Genomic DNA, 24241 nt, shown 5'->3' on the forward strand with positions numbered 1-24241 from the left:
ATAGCGGGCGTTCCCAGGCCAAAAGGGGTTTGGAAGCTGACTAACATCAGGTCCACCCCTGGGAATGCCCCATGGCATGGTGGGCACAGCAATGCCCCCAATGCCAGCGTGGGCACCCACTTCCGGATTTTTGCTGCCTGCGTAACTGCCCGTGGCCAAGGGTTGCACTGCTGCATTGCTCAGTGGTGCTGCCATAAAGCGGCATCCATGCCACTTTATCACAGTGCGCAGTGGCACAGATGCCAGCGTGGGGTTATGCCAGCTCCTATGGCACTTTGGCCCCTCCTTCAGGATTGCATGGTTAGTGCTAATATAATCAGGCTACCAGAATTCAGCGTCAGCTAAACTATTAGAGGAAGGCACTGGCAAACCACCTCTGTTAGTCTCTTGCCATGAAACCCCCCCAAAAGGGGTCGCCATAAGTTGGCTGCGACTTGACGGCACTTCACACACACACAAACTATTGTAAGGTAAATCCTTACAATAGGTAGAATCATGGTATCAACATTACATTTATTGCTTTTTCTGTTAGTTTCCCATAGTTCTCTCTTAACTTGTATGGATAGTCAGAATTTTAACTTCTCAAATGAATATTTCTGCATAATAAAGTAAGAACATAAGAAAGGCCCTGCTGGATCAGACCAAGGCCCATCAAGTCCAGCAGTCTGTTCACACAGTGGCCAAAGTGTATCCAAACAAAGCTTTCTGGGGGTACCACCATGCAAATGGGTAAGACTGGCAATGGCCCTTCCATGTGCGTTCTCTGTTGTGGCTCCTGCCTTGTAGAACAGCCTGCCTGAGGAGATTAGGAAGGCCCCCCACTTCTATCATTGGTATACCCCCTCTCTTGGTATACCCCCTGAAGGACATTAAGATCGTCCGACGAAAATTTACTGGTGGTCCCTGGCCCTAAGAGCGTGTGGTTATCCTCGATAAGAGCCAGGGCTTTTTCGGCCCTGGCTCCGGCCTGGTGGAATGCTCTGCCTGGTAACATCAGGGCCCTGTGGGATCTGAAAGTTTTCCGCAGGGCCTGCAAGACAGAGCTTTTCCACCAGGCCTACAATTGAGGACAGCCGCCTATATTTGCTCATATTATTTATACCATCTACTGGCCTCCCCGCCTTTTCCCCTTAGTGGGAACAACAAATAGCAAAGGGTTGCCACCTGTACGGTTCCCTACAGCTTTTAGACTTGTGCGCCACCATGTTAGGTTTTCTAAAAAGAATTTTATTGATGGTTTTATTATGGATTTTACTGTATATATTTGTATTTTTAAAATGATGTTACCCGCCCTGAGCCAGCTTGCTGGGGAGGGCGGGTTATAAGTCTGATAAATAAATAAAATTTTGCAGAATGTGCAGAACAGAAATGTTCAAGATGGCAGTTATATAAAGGAATGAGAACTGTAGTATAATGGAACAGCTAAGAGGACACTTTCATCAGGGAAAAGAATTGTTGTCTGTTGCATTTCTTATTGTATACACAGCCTTGCTTTTACTGCATTATCTTCTGCCTTTGTAATCCACTTTCTGCATTATGATATGTGATGCCTTAGAAAGGTGTTGTTGTTTTGCATTGTTTTCGAATCCTGTAATCCTAGTTCTGTTGCATTATTTATTGTATGTTTTTATGTTGTCTGAATTAAAAAAAATGTTTTGAAATCTTTCTTGAGCTTCAGTGAGAAGGACAGGCTGTATATGAAGTGAATAAACTAAACTAAATAAAATCAATTACAGTGCTATGATGTCACAACCTGGGTGGTTCTGTCCCAAATTTATACATAGTAGTTTGCAGCTAGATTTAATGATGGTTTGTAACTGTGATGTGTAAAAAAAAAAAAAAAGTGGTGGGATTATATGCAAAGGATGAGGCTGTTTGTACATTATGCCAAGTAGTGGTAGAGTTCTGGTATAGAACAGAAAAGCTCTAGGTTGGGTCCCCAACCTTTTTGAGCCTGCGGGCACATTTGGAATGCTGTCATGGCATGGTGGGCACAACAACAAGATGGTTGCCAAAAAATAGCCGCTGCAGAAGGCAAGGCCAGCCACAAAATGATTGCCACAGTTTAACTTCAGTAACATAGTATCGATCTTTGTACTGTGGTGGCTGCCACTGCCAAAGCAACATTTTAAAAAATCTCCCCAGCCAATCAAATATCCAATAGTCAAGCAGATATCTTTGCTGGGGACAAACCCTACCTGGCCCTGTCCACTTCCTCAAAACACTTGGAAGGTGCCAGAAAAGGTGTCAGTTGGGGACCCTTGCTCTAGATTTTGCATCGATGCTGTAGCTTGACATAATAGAAGTGAGGTTTTCAAGGTTTTATACAAATCTAGATGTTAATGGAGAGGGAGCATGGAGCAGACAGGATGGTGAACTGACACAAACCTTTCAAAGTCAACAGTGTCTGGCTTGTAGCTGTTACCATAACATCTACGAAAACCAGATTTCCTCAGATTAGGTTGAATGAGAAGGCAGATGAAGATACAGTGAGTTTCTAGCTGGATTTAGTTGAAACTGGGGTGTAGCCTTTGTAGGGAGGATGGCTGCCCAGATTGCTCTCAGGTTGTCTGCTGAACGAACATATGTTTGATTAAGCTATGTTCTACTAATTTTCGGACACTATAAGCCCTTTTCAGTCATTATGATTTTTGTGGGCCAGCCACACATTAGGGGAGATCACACTTTGTGTCATGTGTGGTTTCTAAATGTGGTTGCCATTTTGTGTGAATAGGAAAACGTTTGTGTTTTCCAGCTTCAGTACACATGAATTGAAACTATGATTTATCAGGTTTACACGTTCACATATACCAAAGTAGGAAAAGATGTGCTTCCCTCTATTCAGGTCTAATGGGGACAGTGCATATTCATTACTGCACAGGTTACCTGCAAACATTGTAACTACTGAAAATGGCTTAAGTCCTCATTGCTCAGAGAAGTGGAGAGCACATAATACTTAAATGTAATGCTTACTACACAGCCATTTTCTCTTGGAAAAAGGGAGGAGAAGGATCCCCCCCTTGCTTTTTGGTGGTGCTAGTTAAGCAGAATGGGAATGAGTAATTGCTGTGTTGTTGCTTTTTTAATGCAAAGACAGTTTATACATTGAGCATTGTTTTTAGGTAAATTAGTTACTAACATATTCCATGGACCACCAAAAAGACAAACCAGTGGGTTCTAGATTAAATCAAGCCTGAACTTTGCCTAGAAGCCAAAATGACTATACTGAGGCTATTGTGATTTGGTCACATTATGAGAAGCCAAGAGTCACTGGAAAAGACAATAATACTAGGAAAAGTTGAAGGCAGCAGGAGAAGAGGAGGAACCAATATGAGATGGATTGACTCAATCAAGGAAGCCTCAGTCTGCAAGACCTGAGCAAGGCTGTTAATGATAGGATGTGTTGCAGGTCATTAAGTTATAGGATTGCAGTAAGTTGGAAGAACACAACGTCCTTATCAAAGCATGGGGAGAAATAAGAGCATGCAAGAAGAGGGGAGCACATAGCTTTGATGTGTGGCACTCATGGCCATCTTGTGGTCTGGCTGTGAACTGGGCTGTTTGAGGTCCAAGTAAAAGTAGAATTCAGCAAAGCCTTCGTTTGTAATTTATTCCACTTGTTTGAACACATGAAGCTGCCTTATACTGAATCACACCCTTGGTCCATCAAAGTCAATATTGTCTTCTCAGACTGGCAGCAGCTCTCCAGGGTCTCAGGCTGTGGTCTTTCAAATCACCTACTGCCAGACTCTTTACCTGGAGATGCCAAGGATTGTACCTGGTATCTTCTGCATGCCAAGCAGAGGCTCTTCCACTAAGCCACAGCCCCTTGGGCTGTCTGGGTTCATTTTTGTGTTTGGGTTCATAGCATGCTCATCTTTCAGAGTGAAAATTTCTAGTAACTTCAGATGAATTGCTGCAGATGAGTTAGAGAACTGGACTTAAAAAAAAAGAATTTGAAATCAAGCTGGAAGCAATTTTAAATGAACATTGTTAAATATAGTTGGTACTTTACCCAAGCTTTATTTTAGATGTCAGCAGCAGGCATGAGAATGATAGTGTCTGAGTCCCCATCCAGTATTATGGAAACTGACACCTTGGAAGCTGAACGTAGCTCTTTGTGCACTTTCTACTATGAACTATTTAATAATTTAGACTACAGCCCTGTGGATCTGTCTGTCTGTCTGTCTGTCTGTCTGATGTTTCCTTAGTGACCATTCTCATTTGCTTTTCTGGATCATGTGCTTGTTACATTGGTCCCTGAGGCACATTAATTTAGAATGGTTGTATAAGGTAAGTTAGTGATCCTTGAAGTTCACTTAGAGGGCATCATGTAAACAGAGATGTCTTTCAACCTTTTCAAAACATTAACGTAATCAGTCCTGAACAGATTTGTCGCCTTTTGTTTTTTGCCCTTGTTCCTAAAACAGCTGAGCAGTATGATCAGGGCCTTATAAATTAGGCTTGTAAATGTTTCTAGGTGAATGTTTAAAACTGGAATGCTACTGAATTTTTGTACAATTAATTGTCATAATCTGTGATTCTCTGTTTCTGTTTAGATTATTTGTAATTGGTTTGATCCTAGAGCTCTGATGGATGGGCTGGGCAACTGAGTTCACTTGAGAGAGATGCTGCTAAGTTGGAGCTTGGCACAGCTAGTTAAGATCCTGTGCTCTTTTAGTGCAATATGAAAAAGCACAATATAACAGAAGAACCATTTTCCCAGTATCCTTTGTACCCGGTTCTCACCTGTCAATCACAACATCATTCTAGGTAATGCTTTGAGTAGAAGGCACCAAATTGAAGCACAGCAGGAAAGGCACACCAATTGGGTGTCCTGCTGATTATTATTGTTTCATTTTCATCCATTGAAGACCATAAAGTTTTATCATGAACTTTCCTCTCTCTCCAAGGAGTTCAGGATGGTATCCCCCCCCCCAATCTTCAAAAGAACTCTGAATCATATTAGGCAGAGAGATGGGGAGTTGCTTAAAGTGAATAATTTTGAATGAGAGAGGAACTGGAACTAGAATCTAGGCCTCCCAATCTAGTGAGCAACACCCTAACCATGCAGCCATAGGGACATGTAAGAAGAAGCACATGATAAAGGCTTGATAGTTTTCACAATCCTTTCCCTGCCTATCATCTTGGGCTCTGTATTGATTTTAATGAATATGTATTTTGTTGTGGCAGAAATTTTGCTAGCATTATGTAGATGGGGGTTGTGGGACTTGGTCCTGGGTGGGGCTAGGATAGCAGCTAAGTTGGCTCCTCCACATCTTTCTCGGTACACCTTTACTCATTCCCACATCCTTTTGCCATCATAGTTAACAACTGCATATGCTGACTTAAATTTAATGATGGCATAATTATTTTACTATGCTGGCATAATTTGGAATTGTGTTGGCATAGAGGATTTAGGAGCAATTTTATCTTTTTCTTATTAACCTACTTAGGGTAAGCTTGCTTAGGCATCAATGACATTTTTAAAACCTTTTAATGAAGTGTTTTTTTTTTAAATTAGGTGTAAAAGTGGCATTCTGTTGAATAAAAAAAGATAATGTTTGAGCTGTTCTTGCTTTTTCATTAATAGCACTTTATCGTCTAGACTGATGGATGGTTAATTCAGCAGGATGGTGGTAGTAATGTGCAACTGTCTTAGCTGCATTGCTGTGGTGATATTTGTCACCCCCTGCCTCAAGTTGTTCTCCTGTGCCACAGCTGTGTGCAGCCTTCCAACTTCCCTAGTCTACTGCTGTATTTCTTCCCTCCCTAGTTACTTAATATGCACAACTTTTTGACCTCTCATTGGCTGAGCCCACACTACAGCAGCATGGGAGCAAAGGATTCATGTTGTTGCTTCTGAATTCCCAGTGTCCAAGTATCTTGGTAACCCACCCACGTTGTTTGTTTATATCCCACTTTTCTCCCTAAAGCATCTTATAATGACAACAAATGATTAAAATACAATAAAACAAATGGATATACAGGAGAAATTGGGGGAGGGGTTTCAGACAGAAAAGCAGATCCTCCTTTTGTGCCTTGGAAAGTCTGGCTTTTTTCATAGACAATAGCTGTCAGTTGCTTTCAGTTGGTTCTCAAGAACTTGATGAAAAGTGAGAGGAAAGCTAAGCCCCGTGCATCAATATAGAGTCTGGAGATAATGGAAATATGAAAGGGGGAAGCAGGATTTCAAGGTATGGATTACCTATGCTTATAGCTTGTATATGCTTACAGGAACAGCCATTGCTTCTGCTTTTGTTGTGTGGAGTCTATGCATGCATAAGGCATATATTTATAGAGTCCCTCTAAGCAATCTGAGCCCTGATTTTTTGCAGGTTGAAGACTGTGTAGATTGTAGGTAGTTGGGAACAGGGACAGTGTACACTTGCAGTTGGGAACAGGGACAGCATATACAACCCTGCTCCTGGCTCCACCCAGTTCATGGATCCCTGGACTGAATGTTGTCTGCACAATGCTTTGATGGTCTCTTAGATATGATGTGTGCTCTATGAATGGTCTTAGATTAAAGCCAATATCTTGAAATGTGCCTTGATAGCAACAAGAGGTCAGCATTCAGTACAGCTTCTGGATCTCCCAATGACCCTTTCCCTACTGCAAATTGTACTATGCCAATAAAGGTATTTGAAATTTGACCCTTTCCCATCATGTATAATTCAACACATTCTGTAGCTGATCTTCCAGATGGTGTGTGAGGACCCCTGCCCCAATAGAGTGTATTATAGTAGTCTAGTGTTGAAGTTGTGAAGACATAGATGGCTGCCAGGTGACAGCTTTCTCAGTATCAGAAACTTCAGTTTGTACAATTTTTTTCTGAGCATTAAAATTCAATGTTGTGCAGTTAAATTGCATAGTAAATATATATATGTATATTTTAATTTTAAAGGTTCTGAAGAAAAAACACATGAAGGGTATGCATCTTCAGCAAGTATCAGTAAGAAGATTTGCTTCATTTAATCTCTTCTCAGTAAGAGAAGACAGTAGAACAACAGAAGGTGATGATGAGACCTGGGTTCAGTACAAAAGCATCTTTTATCCTCAGTATAGTTTATCATTAAGGTAAGATGTCAATCCAGTTTTTCAAGTACTTTTTGTCTGACACATATTGCTTGATTCCTGCTCTGCAATTGTCACTTGGGTTAATCTGAAGAATCAAAATCTTAAAGTTTAGTAAAATCACTATTAGTTTGAACTTTCATTTGAATTGGGTTTTGTCTAGTTTATCCTAATTAGACAATTTGTATCAAGTAGACAATGTGTATCAATTTACCACTGAATTAAAATGCCATGGCATTCCGTGTGTGAGCCTATCAGTTTCTGATCACATGTGAATTCTGTTTAATGTAGGAGTGAATTTGGAAATCGGCTGAAATGATACTTAATGCGGGCTTTACATTTGTGTTTGGAGCTGCTTCAAAACAAAGGGGAATTTGGCCTTGTGTGTGAAAATGCTCTTTAGTCTTTCAGTAATCTTTTGGTCATTATGCCATCCTCCTCCATTCAGGGTTGTGCATGGAGGGTAGAGTTTGGATTAGAGGGGGAAGAATACTATCCGGTAGACCTGCACAAGTGTTTGAGTTCTCATCCAGTACCATTGCTATTGCTGCCATTTCTCTTGGGCCCCTTATTGGCCTAAGTGTGTTGCTATGGCTTCTAGAGTCTTCCTACACTGTCATTTATAATACAACACGGCTTAATTTAGACATCATGTGAAACCATGGTTTAATTAAAGTAATTATGGCTAGTATGATCATTTGAATGTAGACAACTCTACTAACTATTTGTGTGTGTAAAGTCCATCAAGTCGCAACTGGCTTATGGTGACCCCTTATGGGGTTTTCAAGGCTAACAGAGACTAACAGAGGCAATTTGCCATCGCCTTCCTTTGCATAGTGACCCTGGTATTCTTTGGTGGACTCCCATCCAAGTTCTAGCCAGGACTGATCCTGCTTAGCTTCTGAGATCTGACAAGATCAGGCTAGCCTGGGCCATCCAGGCCATGGGCTTCTAATTACTTAGGGAATATCAAACAAAGATCAAAACCATGGTTTGAAGTTAATTTGTTAACCAAACTTAGTCTTTGTGGTTTTGTGTGATTTATGACTATGGACATCCTTGTTTGTTCCCTAGTGTTGCCCTTGCTATAACACAGACTGGGTTACCAACTGAATCTCTGCAGGCATGGCTGGAGAAAGAGGAAAGCATTTAAATCATTGTTTGTGTGTTGAATCCTTGGTTTGACAAACTTACTATAGTAAAAACAGAACATGGTTTTGCATTACGTTAAACTGAGCCTATGAAAGAATCTGTAGGAAGAGATTCGTTTGTGTCTTATCTGAACCCACATGCATACCCTCTTTCCCTCATTTGCTCCCAGCTTGCTAGGGAGGGCGGGTTATAAGTAGAAAAACAAACAAATAAATAAATAAAATAAAAGTGGCTTGGGATGGTCATTTGAAACAGAGAAAGAGTAGTCAGGAGCAGGGGAAAACCTCTGCCAGTTCTCTGCATAGTATGTTATAGGTAAAGGTAAAGGTCCCCTGTGCAAGCCCTGGGTCATTCCTGACCCATGGGGTGACGTCACATCCCGACTTTTTCTAGGCAGACTTTTGTTTACGGGGTGGTTTGCCAGTGCCTTCCCCAGTCATCTTCCCTTTACCCCCAGCAAGCTGGGTACTCATTTTACCGACCTCGGAAGGATGGAAGGCTGAGTCAACCTTGAGCCGACTACCTGAAACCAACTTCTGTTGGGATCGAACTCAGGTCGTGAGCAGAGCTTTTGACTGCAGTACTGCAGCTTATCACTCTGTGTGACGGGGCTCTTATGTTATATGTAGCTATACCATAATGGTAGTACTAGATGTGATGGTGATGTTCTCAAATCTTCATATGCAGGTTGCTGCAGTCCCCCCACCCCATATTTTACCCCATCTGAGACAAGTAGTTTGGAGAAGAGCTGTATATATGTGTGTGTGGGAAAAGTGGTAGATAGGTCCAGAACCTTTCTGCTACTTTTTTTGTCTGAAATCTCTAGCTCCCCCCCCCCGCCCGTTCACAGATGCTTTTTTTTTTTTCATAAAATTTTTATTATTTTTAAAATATTTTACTGTCTGGTACTTTTCAACAACACATTCATTTCATAAATCATACAATAAAAAACTTTAACAGCGTCATCGAAAAGCATATTCATCTATTAATAAAAAGATATTCAAATAAGAGACTTCCCCCTCACCTTCCTCCATCTTGCTATAAATTTATCTATTCTTTTGCAAAGAAGTTCTAATCCAGAAAAATACATCAAGCTTGATTACTAAGTTAATTCTAAATTATTCAATTCATTTACAATTAGTACGTGTTTATTATTGATTTCATATATAGTAACAGATTTTATTTCAAAACCGTTCTTAAGATAAAAGGATTAGATCAGTAAATACAAAATTCCCTCTGTTTCTCTCTATCACCCATAAACTGCATGTTTCCTTTTAGTTTTGTTCTTGCTGTGAATTTTTGTTTTTCCAACACTTCTGTTATTTTTGATGTCCTGTCTTTTTTGTCCAGATGTCAAGGCCAACTCCTTTTTCTCCTCTTCTTGTTGATGTTGAGGCTCCTGGTTAAGGCCAGCTAGATCTTTTTCATAGTTCTTCAAAAAGTTTTTTACTTCCTCCTGTGAAGTGATAGTAAATCTGACCTCTTTGTAGGTAAAAGTGAGTCCCTGTGGGAAGATCCAGCAGAATCTTATTCCATTCTTCTTCAATGTCCCAGTAAATTCTTTGTACATATTTCTCTTCATCATCAAATGTCGTGGGATATCCTTAAGAATGATAAGAGGATTTCCATTCACAGACAAAGGATTATCATAGAGGGTTTGCATAATATAATCTTTCATCCTTATATCATAAAAGGAAATCATAATATCTCTTGCCTTTGTCTTCTCCAGACTGGTGGGTAAAGGAATTCTATATACTTTATTTATTGCATAATCCAGATCTTGTTCACTTATATGAATCAGGTCAGCCAATGATTTTATGATAATTATTCTGGTACATCCCATTGCTTCTGGAAAATTGCGAAGACGTACGTTCGATTGTCTTAATTTTAACTCCATAGTAGCCAGTTGGTCTAAAACATTTTCTTGTTGGAAATGTATAGCTTGAATTTGATTACCTTGAAGTATCTGTTTATTTTTAATATCTTTCTGTTCTTCAATTGCCTTTTTAATTGAAGTATCCATTTTTACCATGTCAGTTTTCATTGTAGATATTTGAGATTTCATATTTGTAATTTCGCTTGCCAAAATGTCCAATTTCTGACTAGTCTGGTTGGTAGTTTGAGTTAGACTAGTCAATATGTTGGTTAGCTGAGCCAGACATTGAGATTGTTTCTCATATTGTTTAGTAAAGGCATCCATGTGTTTTGTTAATATTTCCTGTATTTTCTCGTCGGCCTTTCCCATGTTTATTTCTGAAAATAGTTCTAATAATTCACCAATATCAAGAAGTGCTGTTTTAAATATGTTGGCAGGGTCCAAGACCTTGTAGTGGTTCTATTCATCAATTATACAGGTCCCGGGATTAAATGGCTGTAAATTCTTCTCTCCGCTGTAAAACAATTAGTGTTGTTGTAAAGGGCCATCAAGTTTTATTGACACTCTGCTCGATTGTAAAAGAAGGGGGTGAGCTGGGCATTATTTAAATCGCGGACCTTCGGCTGTCTTGTTTTCCAGTAGTAGGAATATGTTGCGTGTTGCACAATAAAGACACACTTCGAGCCCTGCGATTTTCCTGTATGATCTTTCCCTTTCAGTCTCGATGGTTTTCTTTGATGAATCGGAAAGACGTCATCTCCAGAGGAATTTAGCCCATTCGCTCCCACCCCTTTTAACACCTCGGCGTCTAATTGGTAGCTAGAGTGTCTGTCAGCCGTCCCGTTTGTTATGCCAAAGTGGAGATCGAATAGATAAGGCTCCTGCCGTTCAACTATAGTCTTTTTAAACAAACAAAGTCACTTATATTCTGGACAGAGAGATGCAGATTGCATTGATGATTGTTACGATCTTCCAGAGCTTCAATTTCAAGGTAAAGACAAAAGAATTCTTGCAACTTACTCAGATGTTGGATGATAAGGTTACGGTGATGATAATTTTCTTAGATGGTGATTGAAGGGGGAGGACTGAATCTTGATTACCCATGAAATGTTCCGGCGATGACTTTCCCTTGCCCGCAGGACCGGCATCAAAACTTCCGAGGGGCTTAGAAGCCTCCCTCGGAGAGTTCTGGAAATCAAACCGCATAAGTGGCTGCAGGGAATTCCTGCTTCCCAAGTCCACTGTTTAGGACCGGGTTGAGGTGCTATTTAGCACCCCAATTTGAACATTTCTTGGATTGTTCCTGGAGAGTCCAGGAAACATGGCGCTCAGCCCAGCTGCCCCAGCAGGAAGTCGCCCGTTCACAGATGCTTGATGGCAACCCATTCTTGAAGACATGGAAGACTGCTGTCACATTTAATTCTTCCTTTACGCACTATGAGGATTGCAATCTCCTCTTTGATCTTCTTTAGCTTCATGGCCTGTTATGTTATTATTTTAAAAATATTGTAGCTTTCTCTCTTAGTGACCTGGTTATCAGAAAATGTCAGAGTACATTGGTTGGCTAAGTGGAGGGATGCTTCCAGTATGGAGAGTTTGATCATGCTGTGGAATCCCACAGAAATCAGTGATGTAGCAGTCATAGGCATAAACAGCTTTAAAACCCTACAGAAACGATTACAAGATTTTGACTGTCTCACCAAAGCACTGCAATGAGTTACCAAAGTTAGGTTTATAGCTCTTTCCCCCATCATTTTTTTCTTTCATACACATCTGGAGTTTGTGCTTCCTACCAAGAAAACAGCAGCTTATACATCCTGATGGTTATACTTTTCTAAAGCCCCTTATTAGACCTGCTGTGGGCGAAGTGTTACCTATTTCTTGCTTAGAGTATTCTGGAAGGCCTGGCTCACTGAATCCACAAAATCCATAAAAATATATATCATTGAATTGGTTCTTAAATTGAAGTGGCTGGTTTGCTGGATCACTGGGTTCAAGAGGTAATTAATGACTCCTTGAGAGAGGGCGTGGTTACTGTGGTGCATGCCCTGGCTACATACAGATTAGATTATTGCAATGCGCTCTACATGGGGCTGCCCTTGAAAAGTGTTTGGAACAGCAGTTGGTTCAAGATGTTAACTGGAGTGGTCATAGGGACCATATCACTCCATCTGTACTGGCTCTCAATCTGTTTCTGAGCACAATTCAAGGTGCTAGTGTTGACCTTTAAAGCTCTGTATGGTTTGGGACCAACATACCTCCTTACTTGTGAACCTTCTTGATTCTCTGTGGTCATCTTCAGAGGCCCTGCTTTGGGTGCTCCGACTTCTGAGGTTAGGCAGGTGTCAATCCAGGAGAGGACCTTCTGGGTCATGGAACCCAAACTCTGGAATTCTCTCCCCAGAGATACTTCTCTGTCCTCCTCTGTTGCTATCTTTTGCCAGTGGATGATGACTTTTTTTGTTTTGTTTGGCATTCTCTCAGTGATCCTTCCTTTCTGCCCAGTGTTTTAATTGTGGCTTTTTTTTTGTATGTCTGTTTTAGCTCTGGCTTTAATGATGAGTTTTGTTAGTTTTAATGGTTTTTAAGATGTGATTTTATTATGCTTTTTGTTAGCTGCCTTGATGGCCTTTATGAGGGCAGAAAGGTGGAGTATTCATTTTTGTAAAATTAAAAAAAGGTTGGAAGCAATGAGTGCAATTTGTGACAGCTAATTCATGCTGGGCATGAAGTGACTGAGAAAACCACTCTTTCCAGTCCTTTCCTTGAGTCTTCAGGTACCTTCTGTGTACTATGGGTAGGGATATGTCTGTGATTATAAATAATGGCTAAACCCAGGCAAATGTTGTGGAGCCCTGCCTTGAAATCTGCCCTTCATGATAGAGCCAGTTTCTCCTCCAAGGAATTTTGTTCACTGGATTGAGTTTTAATGAAGTAGCCATCAATCTTATTCCCTGTATTGTTAGTAGTGTTTAGTATGTCTGTAACATTTTGACAACTTTTTATTGAAGTATTTTGCCTTATAGTCATTCTTCCAGCATTGGGTCTTGGCTCCCCATGGTACTAATATTCAAAGGCTACAGTGGTACTTGGATTTCATCCAGACATTTGATTAAGATAGATTTGAATTTTCCCAAGCCGTGGTATCGTTCCCTTGAAAGCCCGCTCAAGCATCTTCATGCTGTCAGGTATTATCTTGACAGGGCTAAATACTGTAGAAAGTTCACAAGGTTGTCTGTGGCTCATGGCAAACAGTCTAAAGGCCAAGCTATATCAGTTCAAAGGCTATCAACAAGGATCAAATTGTATATTCAGATATGCTATGAACCAAGCTGGAGTTACTGCACTAGAGGCCTTGAAAATAATCTTGCCAGCTGAGTGGCATCTCTTATTGTGTTCTTATTGTTGTGACCTTCCAAGCAGCTAACTCCAGGCTTGGATCAGAGAGAACGATGATGGCAGGTCTAAGCCTAAATCCAAATTAAATGCTTTGTTAGGGATAACACTAATTGCAAGGGGGGATTTGTTTTCCATACCACAAAACATTCCAGTTACTGAAAGATTAATGAGGTTTAAAACTGAAGGCTTTATTATAACAGTGTTATATAATAACTATGTTATAGCATTCCACAAATTCTAAATTACACCCTGGAGAATTGCTCTGGTAATTAAAAAGGACATAGTTATGTATTTTATATGAGTGGTTATATATCATTTATGTTTGTTTCTTTTTGTACACAGGTCATAAAGTAATTGTGGCTTTTTAAATGGGGCTTTCTGCAAGCAGTGAAGTAAGTTCTACTGCCTTAGAAGTGTTGTACTTAGGATACAGAGAAACAGATACATGTTTGTCTCCGAAGGCTTGTTGAACAGGAGACCATGATATCTCTCCCGTAGACTGAAGATTTTTTTCTATTAGTAAATTTAGTAATATTGGTTTTTCACTTATTTGTTGACTATTGATTCACTGTAAAATTGCAGGCTGATTTTAGGCAATTAGAGTGGAAATAGGTTTCCATTGATCAGTAAATTTGATGCTAACTTAGAAAAAGCATTGCTGGTTGCTTACAGCAAATGTTTAATCTTAGGGAAATGGTACAAAAGGCGATAGTTCTATTCCAATTGTGAAGCTTTATGAACATTATTGGGAGAAATTAGCTCAGGCTCAGATTCTTGGGGGAAGAGAAGGGGAGAACTGAATAGTTAATGAACTGAAGTTTCAAAAGTGATGGATTATGTTTGAAAACTCTCTCTCAGTACTTACTAGTAAATTCCAGAAAAATAATATATGGAAAGAAAACCCATGAGTAGGAGGGGACATAGATACTTTAAATTTCATTTGGTAAAAAAGGAAGGTTATACATGACAGACCCAAGCCGTTCGTCTTAAAAGCTGTTTCGTGATGGATGTTTATCCAAGATCTACAACAATGAATATTGATACAGATAACATATTTAGCTTTGTTTCTATCTATGGTAGGATTGCCAGGGATGGACTTCAATGCCACAGAGTCCAGTTGCCAAAGCGGCCATTTTCTCCAGGTGAATTGATCTCTATCGGCTGGAGTTCAGCTGTAATAGCAGGTGATCTCCAGCTTGTTCCTGGAGGTTGGCAACCCTAATCTATGGCTTGCTGCCATGTGCATTAATCTGAGGGATCCTTTGGCTTGCACATCTCACCTTCCTGTGCATCCAGCTAATTAAACATTTCAAGTCAATTGTCTCCTGTCCTATTCTTCAGCATTTGGTTCTTTTCGTATCAGTGGCAAATTTTGCATTTCCCCCTGAGTTTCAGTTTGGTCTTGGATGTTTGCCATTTTGTCCAAACTAGCAAACTACAGTTTGTACTTTTTTTGTGCTAACTGGAATTCTATACAGTAGTTTGCAGGACAAGTGGAAACTACAGCTTGCTGCTTAGGATGTAATTATGTAAACTGTAACTTGGCTTTGAACTGAGAAATAACAGATTGCATGGCTGTGTACAAAGAGCAGATAGAGGGAGGAGCAGGGAGCTTGGAATCTTCCAGGCTGTTCCATGTAGCAGCAAATCATGTTTTCCTATTAGGTGTGCAAATTCCTGTGAAAGAAAGTATCCTTCATTTAGCCCCAGATGTAGATCTTCTAAGGCATTGAGGATCAATGCCAGTAGTTTAAATTGTGCCTGGAAATTAACTGGAAACTAGTGAAAGTACTTGGGTATTGGTAGGGCTGTTTATTTTTTTAGAGAGTTTAAAATCCAACACTCCTAGGACCAGTTCAAGGGAGTTTACAAACAAAAACCAATCTAACAAAAAAATAATAAAAACAATCCCATAAAAATTAACTATTAAAAACAAGTTAGCAGCTTTATTTACATCTTGCTCTAGCTATGGGCTTGGAGTGGCTTGCAGCAATTGTGTGTGTGTGTGTGTGAAAAATAAACAAAGCTAGCGGCACAGCAACAACATATAACTGCCAGCCTAAAAATATCCTTAGAACTGTCCTTAGGCTGGAAACAGGCCATAAAGAAAGGTAAACTTCTTAGTTACCGTAAAAGCCTGGCTAAAAAGAAATCTTTTGGTCTGGTGTCTAGAAGACAGTAAGGTCAGATGAGCCTCGAGGGTGAAGGTATTACAAAGCCTTGTCTTTATCTGCCACCTGCCTCACCTCTCCAGGTAGAGCACAAAGAGGTGGGTTTTGAGAGGCAGATACTAAGTAATGGGCTGGCCACTAAAGCCCTAAATGGCTTGGGACCAGGGTTGTTGAAAAGTAAGAACCAGCACTTAAAAATTTTCCTGGAAACAAAAAGGCAGCCAAGGCAGATCTTTGATCAGAGGGGTTATATGATCTAGCCCCTAATTATAGCCTGATTGCTGGATTTTGGACCAACTGGTTCATCTTCCCAAACTCCTCGGTAAACCCAAGGGTATTCTGCACTCTGTGGGAAGGAGAGGGTACTTAGGAGCAATTGTGTCCACCATCCAAGTCACCTCTTTATTCCGTCGGTCAACCAGGGCTGTGAGGAAACCTGCTGTCAGGAAAATCCCTAAGAGATGTCAGAAAACTTTTGGGATCAGTCAGTGTTCTGAGATGGACCATCCTAACCACCAGCACCCAGCCCTTGTTGAGGGTCTGAGTCTAAACCTCACAAGGTAATAATCAGTCTATAACAATGGCAGAGTGGAAAAAATCCCCCATGACTGAGTTCTGTTCTTGGAGAAAACCAAATCAAGCCTATGTCCCACTATATGTGTAGGGACCAGAATGTTCTGGGACAGCTCCATGGTTGTTATGTTAGCTATTAAATTATAAGCTGTTCCCATTTGGACACTGAACACGGAAATCTCCAAGAGCAAACAATTCTGGGGTCCTCTATGCCAAATTTGAGACCACCTCTGTTAGCTCAGTTACGGAGGCTGTTGGGCAGCAGGGTGGGTGGTAGACCAACAGAATCCTTCTCCAGTTGAGTCCTGAACAGGACAACATGGATTAATAGGAAATAACCAACAGTTATGAGTCTTTCAGCCCAGACATGGTTATCTAGGTAGGCTATGAGAGAGGTCATAAAACTTTTCAGTAACTACCTTGTACTATTGAGAACAATAATAAAAAACTGTTCAAGTACAGCATATAACTTTTTACCCCATTGCATGCTGTCTCTTCTTAAGGCCTCTTCCATACCTAATACATTTTCACCACTTCAGTCCAGTCCAATTCATCAATTCATTCCTTGTTTTCTACCTCATTCCATATGCACTCTGCCCTCCTGCCTGTGTCTAGGAAGGGAGAAAGAAGACACTGGGAAGGGGAATGCCACAATGCAACAGTGAATTGAAAGACACTCACCTTTGAAAAGCTGACTCTCTTGCAATGAGGAAAATTAAACCAAACGTTTCTGCATTTTGATGCAGATTTCATATTGCAGCTTCAGAAGATACTCTTAGCATTCTTGAGCAGGTTGCCACTTGCTCCTACTCTCTTTCCCCCCACTCACAATATGCACACGTGTACAGTTTCTCAGGGGTCTACCCTTCACCTAGAAAACACATGGATCAGAACTTACAGTCTTTGTTGTGCTCAGTCCTTGGAGGTAGTTGTCCTTCACTCTTCCCAGATGCTGTCAAGGCTGAGTTACTTCACTCTTAGCCTTGACTCAAGACATCAGGGAGTTACATCACTGTCCAGGAACAAGCAGAAAAGGACTGCCTTCTCCTGCCACCTATCCTGCTCCAGGGACTAGGTTGGCTGTCGACAGTGTAGGACAGGAGTCCTCCATGTAGTGCCCAAGGGTCAGGTTTCCTGACACCTGTCAAGTGTTTTTAGAAAGTGGTTAGAGCCAGGGGGGGCTTCTGTTCAGCAACTGTTCTGATTGACCGAGAATTGATTGGCTGTGTAGATTTTTAAAACCTTGCTTTGGGAACAGCTGCCACCTCAGCACAAGGCTCGTCACTGTGTGACTGAAGGTAAGCTTTTGCAGCCATTTTGTGGCTGGCTGCACTTCCTGTAGCAGCAATTTTTGGCAGTCATTTTGTGGCTGTGCCCATCACGCTGTGTCAGAACTCCACAGGTGCCTGCAGGTTCAAAAAAGTTGGGGGGCCCTGGTGTAGGATGTGACAGGCGAAAAGGGCATAGCTATGGGTACAGCTTGGATTTGGAGAACCCTGCTGAGCCTGTCCCAATGTTTAATGGCACAAAGTAGCCCATGACAATGATGCCTCTACTGTGCCTCCTGATGCAGCTAATTAGTGGGGAAATGGCCCTGGTTATTGAAGTAGTTATTAGAGGTTTTTTTTGTGTTAAATGGCTTCCAACTTATGGTGACCCTACGAATTAATGACCTCCAAAACGTCCTGTCATTAGTAGCCTTGCTCAGGTATTGCAAACTGAGGGCCTTGATTGAGTCTAACCATCTCATGTTGGGTCTTCCTCTTTTCCTGCTGTCTTCAACTTTTACTAGCATTATTGTCTTTTTCAGTGACTCTTGTCTTCTCATAATGTGACCAAAGTAGGATAGCCTCAATTTAGTCATTTTAGCTTCTATGGAGTGTTCAGGCTTGATTTGATCTACATATCAGAGATTAGGATTCTTTAATATTTTCAGGCACTTTTTAGAGATGAAGATGGATCAAAGACTGAGATTTTAGAATGGGAAGTTTTGTACTGAGGGTCCCATTTCAGCAAAGTTCTGATGGCCTGCTCATTAAGCATATGACTACTGAATCCCTAAACAGTCTAAGCACAGGTAGCAATCTAGCTAAGGTTTCAGGATAAATTATCAAGTGTGAATAGAGCTTGTACTCGTCAGGGTTTTAAATACTAACAGCGCTAGCTTATATAACAGCGCTAGCTTATTCAGCTTCCTGCTGTTGTTCTGTTATCCTTGCATCCTAAGCCTCACAAGTCCTGTCTTATATTCATGCATTTGAAGGTAAGGCACTTCATGTCATCCTTTGAATTGTTCATAATTCTCAGTGTGTATCTGAGTTTTTTGTTTGAGCATTATGTTTTGGTAGACTTCTTTCAACTGAACATCTTGAAAGGCACATTTGAATTAAACAATATTGCTTGGGATGTATATGGTTAACAGGAGGGATAGAATTGTATGTTAATGGATAGGAAATGTACACACATCAGAAATAAATGAAGGCTAGGCCATCCTCTGTTCTTTGTGTATTACTGCTGTTGCTATGGCTACTGCTGAATTGGTAAGCTTATAGTCTTGATCTTGCCCTAAAGTGGAGGAAAGGTAAGAAGTCAAGAATGACTTTGCCATTGACTGACAGACATCTTGCATGTGCAGGTATTTCTATGAGGCAAGAATAAATTATTGCTCTGTTAGAAAAGAAATGTATATACATAAACATATACTTGCTATGGGTAGGTTTAATCTGCAGTATAAAATGGATAAAAATTGAAATATCTTAAGGCATCAGATTTCAGTGTGCTGTTTTTCAAGATCCTAGCATACCATGGATAACTAATAATGGGTGGCCTTTGCTTATATAGGCTTATGGTATCAAGCTCACAATGTTGCTAGAGTCTTAGAGAATTATTCTGAGACTTTTCCTGTGGCTTTCCACAAGGTTCATTTTTTTAAATCTCCCATGCGGTTTAATCTTTATGCTAAGCCCCTGGGAGAAACCCATCATGGATTTGGAAATTCCTTTGAAATGTGGTGTTGGAGGAGAGTATTATGGATCCCATGGAATGCCAAAAAGACAAAGAAGTGGGTCCTAGATCAAATCAAGCCTGAACTCTCCCTAGAAGCTAAGATGACTAAACTGAGGCTGAGTACTTTGGTCACATTATGAGAAGACAAGAGTCACTGGAAAAGACAATAATGCTAGGAAAAGTGGAAGACAGCAGGAAAAGAAGAAGTCCTAATATGAGATAGACTGACTCAATCAAGGAAGCCACGACGCTCAGTTTGCAAGACCTGAGCAAGGCAATCAACGATAGGATGTTTTGCAGGTCATTAATTCATAGGGTTGCCATAAGTTGAAAGCGACTTGACGGCAGTTAACACACATACAGTAGGAAAATGGGATTTTTCGGGGGGGGGGGGCACTTTATACAAGGAACAGGGTTGTTGGTAATAGTGTTTTGGTGCACTATTTTATACATTTTGTAATCTGCCTTGAGCCTTGATTACTATAAAGGTGGACTATAAATCAGCACAGGAGAAACAGTATCCCACATTTCTATTAAAAAGGATTGATATGGTATCTTAAAGCCTAATGGATAGATTTTAGCAGCAAGTTTCATGTGTTTGGATCCATTGGTGATTTCTGCTAATGGAAGAGAATTGTGTCTGTGGAGCAGGGCTGGTGCGAGCCACCATGGGCCCCAAGACAAAGATTCCATCTGGGGCCCCCCTGAGCCAAACCAGATATAACAAAACAAATCACTTGGCTGTTACCATGCATCAATAATAATAATAAAAGAATCCATATGTCCATTTGTGGCAGGTGTAACTCATTAGAAACTAAAACCAGGAATCTCAAAATTTGCCACGAGCTTCAGGATGATTGGGGGAATTCCAGGGCCAAATATGATGAAGAAGAAGAGTTGGTTTTTATATGCTGACTTTCTCTACCTCTTAAGGAAGAATCAAAGTGGCTTACAATCACCTTCCCTTCCCCTCCCCACAACAAAAACCCTGTGAGGTAGGTCAGGCTGAGACTAACCCAACGTCACCCAGCTGGCTTCATGTATAGGAGTGGGGGAAAAAATACAGCTCACCAGATTAGCGTCCGCCGCTCATGTGGGCGACTGGGGAATCAAACCCGGTTCTCCAGATCAGAGTCCACCGCTCTTAACTACGACATGAATCGGAATATACTGGCCAAGGTTATCACTAGAAACCCCCCCCCCATTTCCATTGCTATTTGCAATGGAAGCTAATCTAAATTCCCTTCCAACTCTATGATTCTAAGTCATTGTTAATCTTTTAAAATTTCTACTGTAACAGATCAGCAGTGTTACTTACCCCAGAGAATTTCATGGTTATACTCTTTGTCAAGAGACGTAGCTGCCTTGAGTCTGAAGAGCTATGGCAAGATAGAAATGTTTCAGACAAATAACAGTGTAATTTTTATTTTAAAGTGGGCTTCAGTAGAATTACAGCTTAAATGTACTGATCATAATTACTGAACAAATCCATATACCTTATTTTTCTGGTAAAGATTACATCGCTCAACACAGGATATCCCAAAATATATCAGCAATGAAAGATACTGTCTCTCAGATCTGGATGATCCATTACTTTGAAAATTCCAGATTTTTGTTGGCATGTTCCATCTTTTTGTGGATCCTTTTTAGGTCACTGTCTTCCCTCCAGCTGCAAAATTGTCCTAGCTATAATTTAAGAAGTGCAGCTTCCCCCCAGTTTTCTTCTGAGTGGTGATAAATATGAAGAAAAGAGATCTGTGCATTGGAATTTTACAAAGAAATTGAAAGAGATGCTATATGGAGAGTAATCCCAGAGAAAATGGGTTTGATCAGAAGAATGAGTAAAAACAAATGGCAGGCTTCATTTCAGAATTTTGTTTTTGCTGAAGAGTTTGTGCCAGAGTCCACATAGTGGTGTAATAGGTTGATTCTGTAGCAGTTCTTATGCTCTTGCATGTGTATCCTGCTGCATAAACACAATAACATCTTTTGGAGTTTCACATTTTCTTCCACGGTGTTCCAATACAAGGTGTAAAACAGAAGTTAACTTCTGCACATGGAAGAGCTCCTTTGGCTCCAGCCCAATGTTATTGCAAGTAAAGGGGGAAAATATATATTGGAAATTCACAAGGAAATACAAGTGACATGGAGAAGGGTTACACTGCTGCCGCCATCTGAAAAAAATGAAATTCCATATGAAGAATTCTGCTTCCAATTCCACTTGGGCTCTCTGGAACTTTCCATTTTATAATCTCTGGCCCTTTTGACATTAGAGCACCTTCAATTGCATGTTGTTTTTGTTATAGTTGATGGAAAACAGTGTTGAGCAGAGTGTACTCAGCATGGCAATGCCCCAATAATTGTTTGGAGTTAGTTGCAGATGATTTTTCTGGAGGCCTTTTGAACTTCCAGCGCATAATCTTCTGCTTTGTAAAAACGTTTTTGGCCAATGTCTCTTTATAATACTTCTGTTTACTGGGATGCCCAAAAGCTTTCTACAGACCCAGTACCAATGCAACCAGTACAAGAGCAGGTGAGGTTGGAGCTAATCTGTTTAAATTGCGGTCTGACACTTTTGTATAAAGAACACACTGACCTGAAAGTAGCTGCCCCAGAGTTGGCTTTGGTGTAAGAAAGAGCCATGTGCACTTTGGAAGCACAATCAGATAACTGACCATGTGTGGCTATGAATTGAATACACATGAACACATGAAGCTGCCTTATACTCCCTTGATCCATCAAAGTCAATATTGTTTATTCAGACCGGCAGCGGCTCTCCAGGGTCTCAGGCTGAGATCTTTCACATCACCTACTTGCCTAGTCTCTTTAGCTGGAGATGCTGGGGATTGAACCTTGGACCTTCTGCATGCCAAGCAGATGCTCTCCCACTAAGCCTCTGCCTGTTACAGTACGTTATTCTAGAAGTGTCAGATTTAAAAACTGGTGTTAACACTAAGCAATGCTTGGAAGGATCAGTGGGACTGAACTGAATGTCTCATGGCCCTTCCAAATGGGCTACGTTAATGGATTTAGTGGGTTGGTTGATGCTGAATCTGGTGTGATAAACTTAATGTGTGCCATCATTCCTTTCAGTTGGATAATTTCCACTCATGCATTGTAAACGTGAGTTAATATAATTGATAAATAAGTATATTTTGTTTTTGCAGGCTTTACAAATCAGTATGTATTTTCCATGTTCTCATGTAAGCAAATTAAAAATGGTTTAAATAGTTTTTTTTTTTACAATCTTGCTTCCTGCATCTTGGCTGTTCCACTTGTTTAATTTTAATATGCTGTCTGTTAGCATGATGTTTTCTTATTTTTTCCTCCCTCTAGTGGTGAGACATTTTTAAGAAGTTGGTAGAGGATATAACTTATGTTCTTTTCTTTTTAAAAAAAAGGAGGGCTGAAGAATAATTCTGTTTTATGTGGTGACTTTCTTCCTTAGATGTAACAGTGGACTCTTAGATGTTGAAGATGTTCTGACAAGTTTTGACAATACAGGAAACGTTTGTAAGTACTATGTGTATATATACCATTATGTGCAACATTTGCAATTATGTACAACATTTGGGTCAATGCTATTAACCTGCCATGCCTATACAGACATCATCACGTTTGCCGTGTGCTTTGATTGTTGTGGCTTTATTCCCCTCAAAACACTTAGCTGCTGGTACCCCATTGGAGCTGTGGGTCACTTACTATATATGCAAATTCTGTGTCATTGTTCTGTGCTGTCAAAGAATTTCCTGTGGCTGCAGTCCAAACATTCTTCTGGATCTGTGGCATCTCACTCTTCGCCCCTTCCCCATCAGTGACTTCTTTCTGAAACTTCCCAGAATAGCTCTCCAGGTGATATGGAGAGCTGTTGTTGGAAAGAGGGGTATTGTAATCCCTTTTGTCCACAGGGAGTTCAGCAAAAATGTTCCTTTTTACCTGGGGAACAGGTATGATACAGAACCTTGGATGCACATGAGTAGTTATTCCAGTCTATCCTTTTCTACCTTCTCCTTTCTATTTTTATGTATTGTTCACTAAAAGAGCTGTAAGTATATCACTGAGTACAGAATACATTTTTTGAATGAGTAGAAAACCACTTACCCACTGGTTAGCAACAGAAGTATTCTAATAACAGTCAGCGATTCATCCTTCTAAATTGCTAAACGATTAATCCCTTGTTTCTTTTAGGATTTTTTTTGGTAGTGTCAGCTAGGGCAAAAATACAATAGCAGTCCATGGCTTTCATTTTTGACTGCCTTTAGGGATGCCAGCTCTGGGTTGGGAAATTCCTGGCGATTTTGGGGGTGGAGTCTGGGGAGGGGAGGGACTTCATCGTAGTATAATGCTATATAGCCCATCTTCCAAAGCAGCCATTTTCTCCAGGGAAACTGGTCTCTGTTGCCTGGAGATCAGTTATAATTACAGGAGATCTCCAGCCACTGCCTGAAGGTTAGCAACCTTACTTGTCCTCCTGATGACAGTGTAGTGGCTTTAGTGCTATTATTGATATTGAGGCCAAAAAGATGGCTGATTCTGGGTTGCAATCCACCATGCACTGCTGAATAGCTTTTTACTCAAGATGGACAAGTGGTGTTTGTAGCACTCCCAGTGGAGTGTCAGGATCTTGCCCTGCCTCACTTAGTTTCCATGCATTTGCTGTAAATTATAAAATATATATGGTCTAAAGAAACTTTACATAATTTTACTTCTGAAGTTTTGCTCTGGCTGTACAGAGGAGAAATCCTAGGAACCATATACAAGTAGTTCTGAGCATTCACATGTGACTTGCTGCGGCAAGTATCTTCATTTTCAGGAGTATGCATTGTATACCATTTTATTTATGTGATTACCACTGAAATTAAGTCTGCCATCGCTTTGGCCGGGATGTGGGCATACTCTGTAAAGCACCCTTCACACTGGTGTTGCAATATAAAAAAATCAGACTAGATTGTGAAATCTTTAGGATCAAGTCTAAAAATTGCTTTAT

General features: G+C 40.5%; 1 protein-coding gene across 1 annotated transcript in view; it reads left to right on the forward strand.

The window, feature by feature from the left end:
• CAMKMT (calmodulin-lysine N-methyltransferase) overlaps positions 1-24241 on the forward strand; it is a 297003-nt gene that overhangs the window by 1900 nt on the left and 270862 nt on the right. Inside the window, exons 2-3 of the mRNA XM_056852994.1 lie at positions 6908-7080; positions 22703-22767. Coding sequence (XP_056708972.1) covers positions 6908-7080; positions 22703-22767 — 238 coding nt within the window. The remainder of the gene's footprint in view (positions 1-6907; positions 7081-22702; positions 22768-24241) is intronic.

The sequence above is a fragment of the Euleptes europaea genome, chromosome 7 (genome assembly GCF_029931775.1).
Source record: "Euleptes europaea isolate rEulEur1 chromosome 7, rEulEur1.hap1, whole genome shotgun sequence".
Taxonomy (NCBI): Eukaryota; Metazoa; Chordata; class Lepidosauria; order Squamata; family Sphaerodactylidae; genus Euleptes; species Euleptes europaea.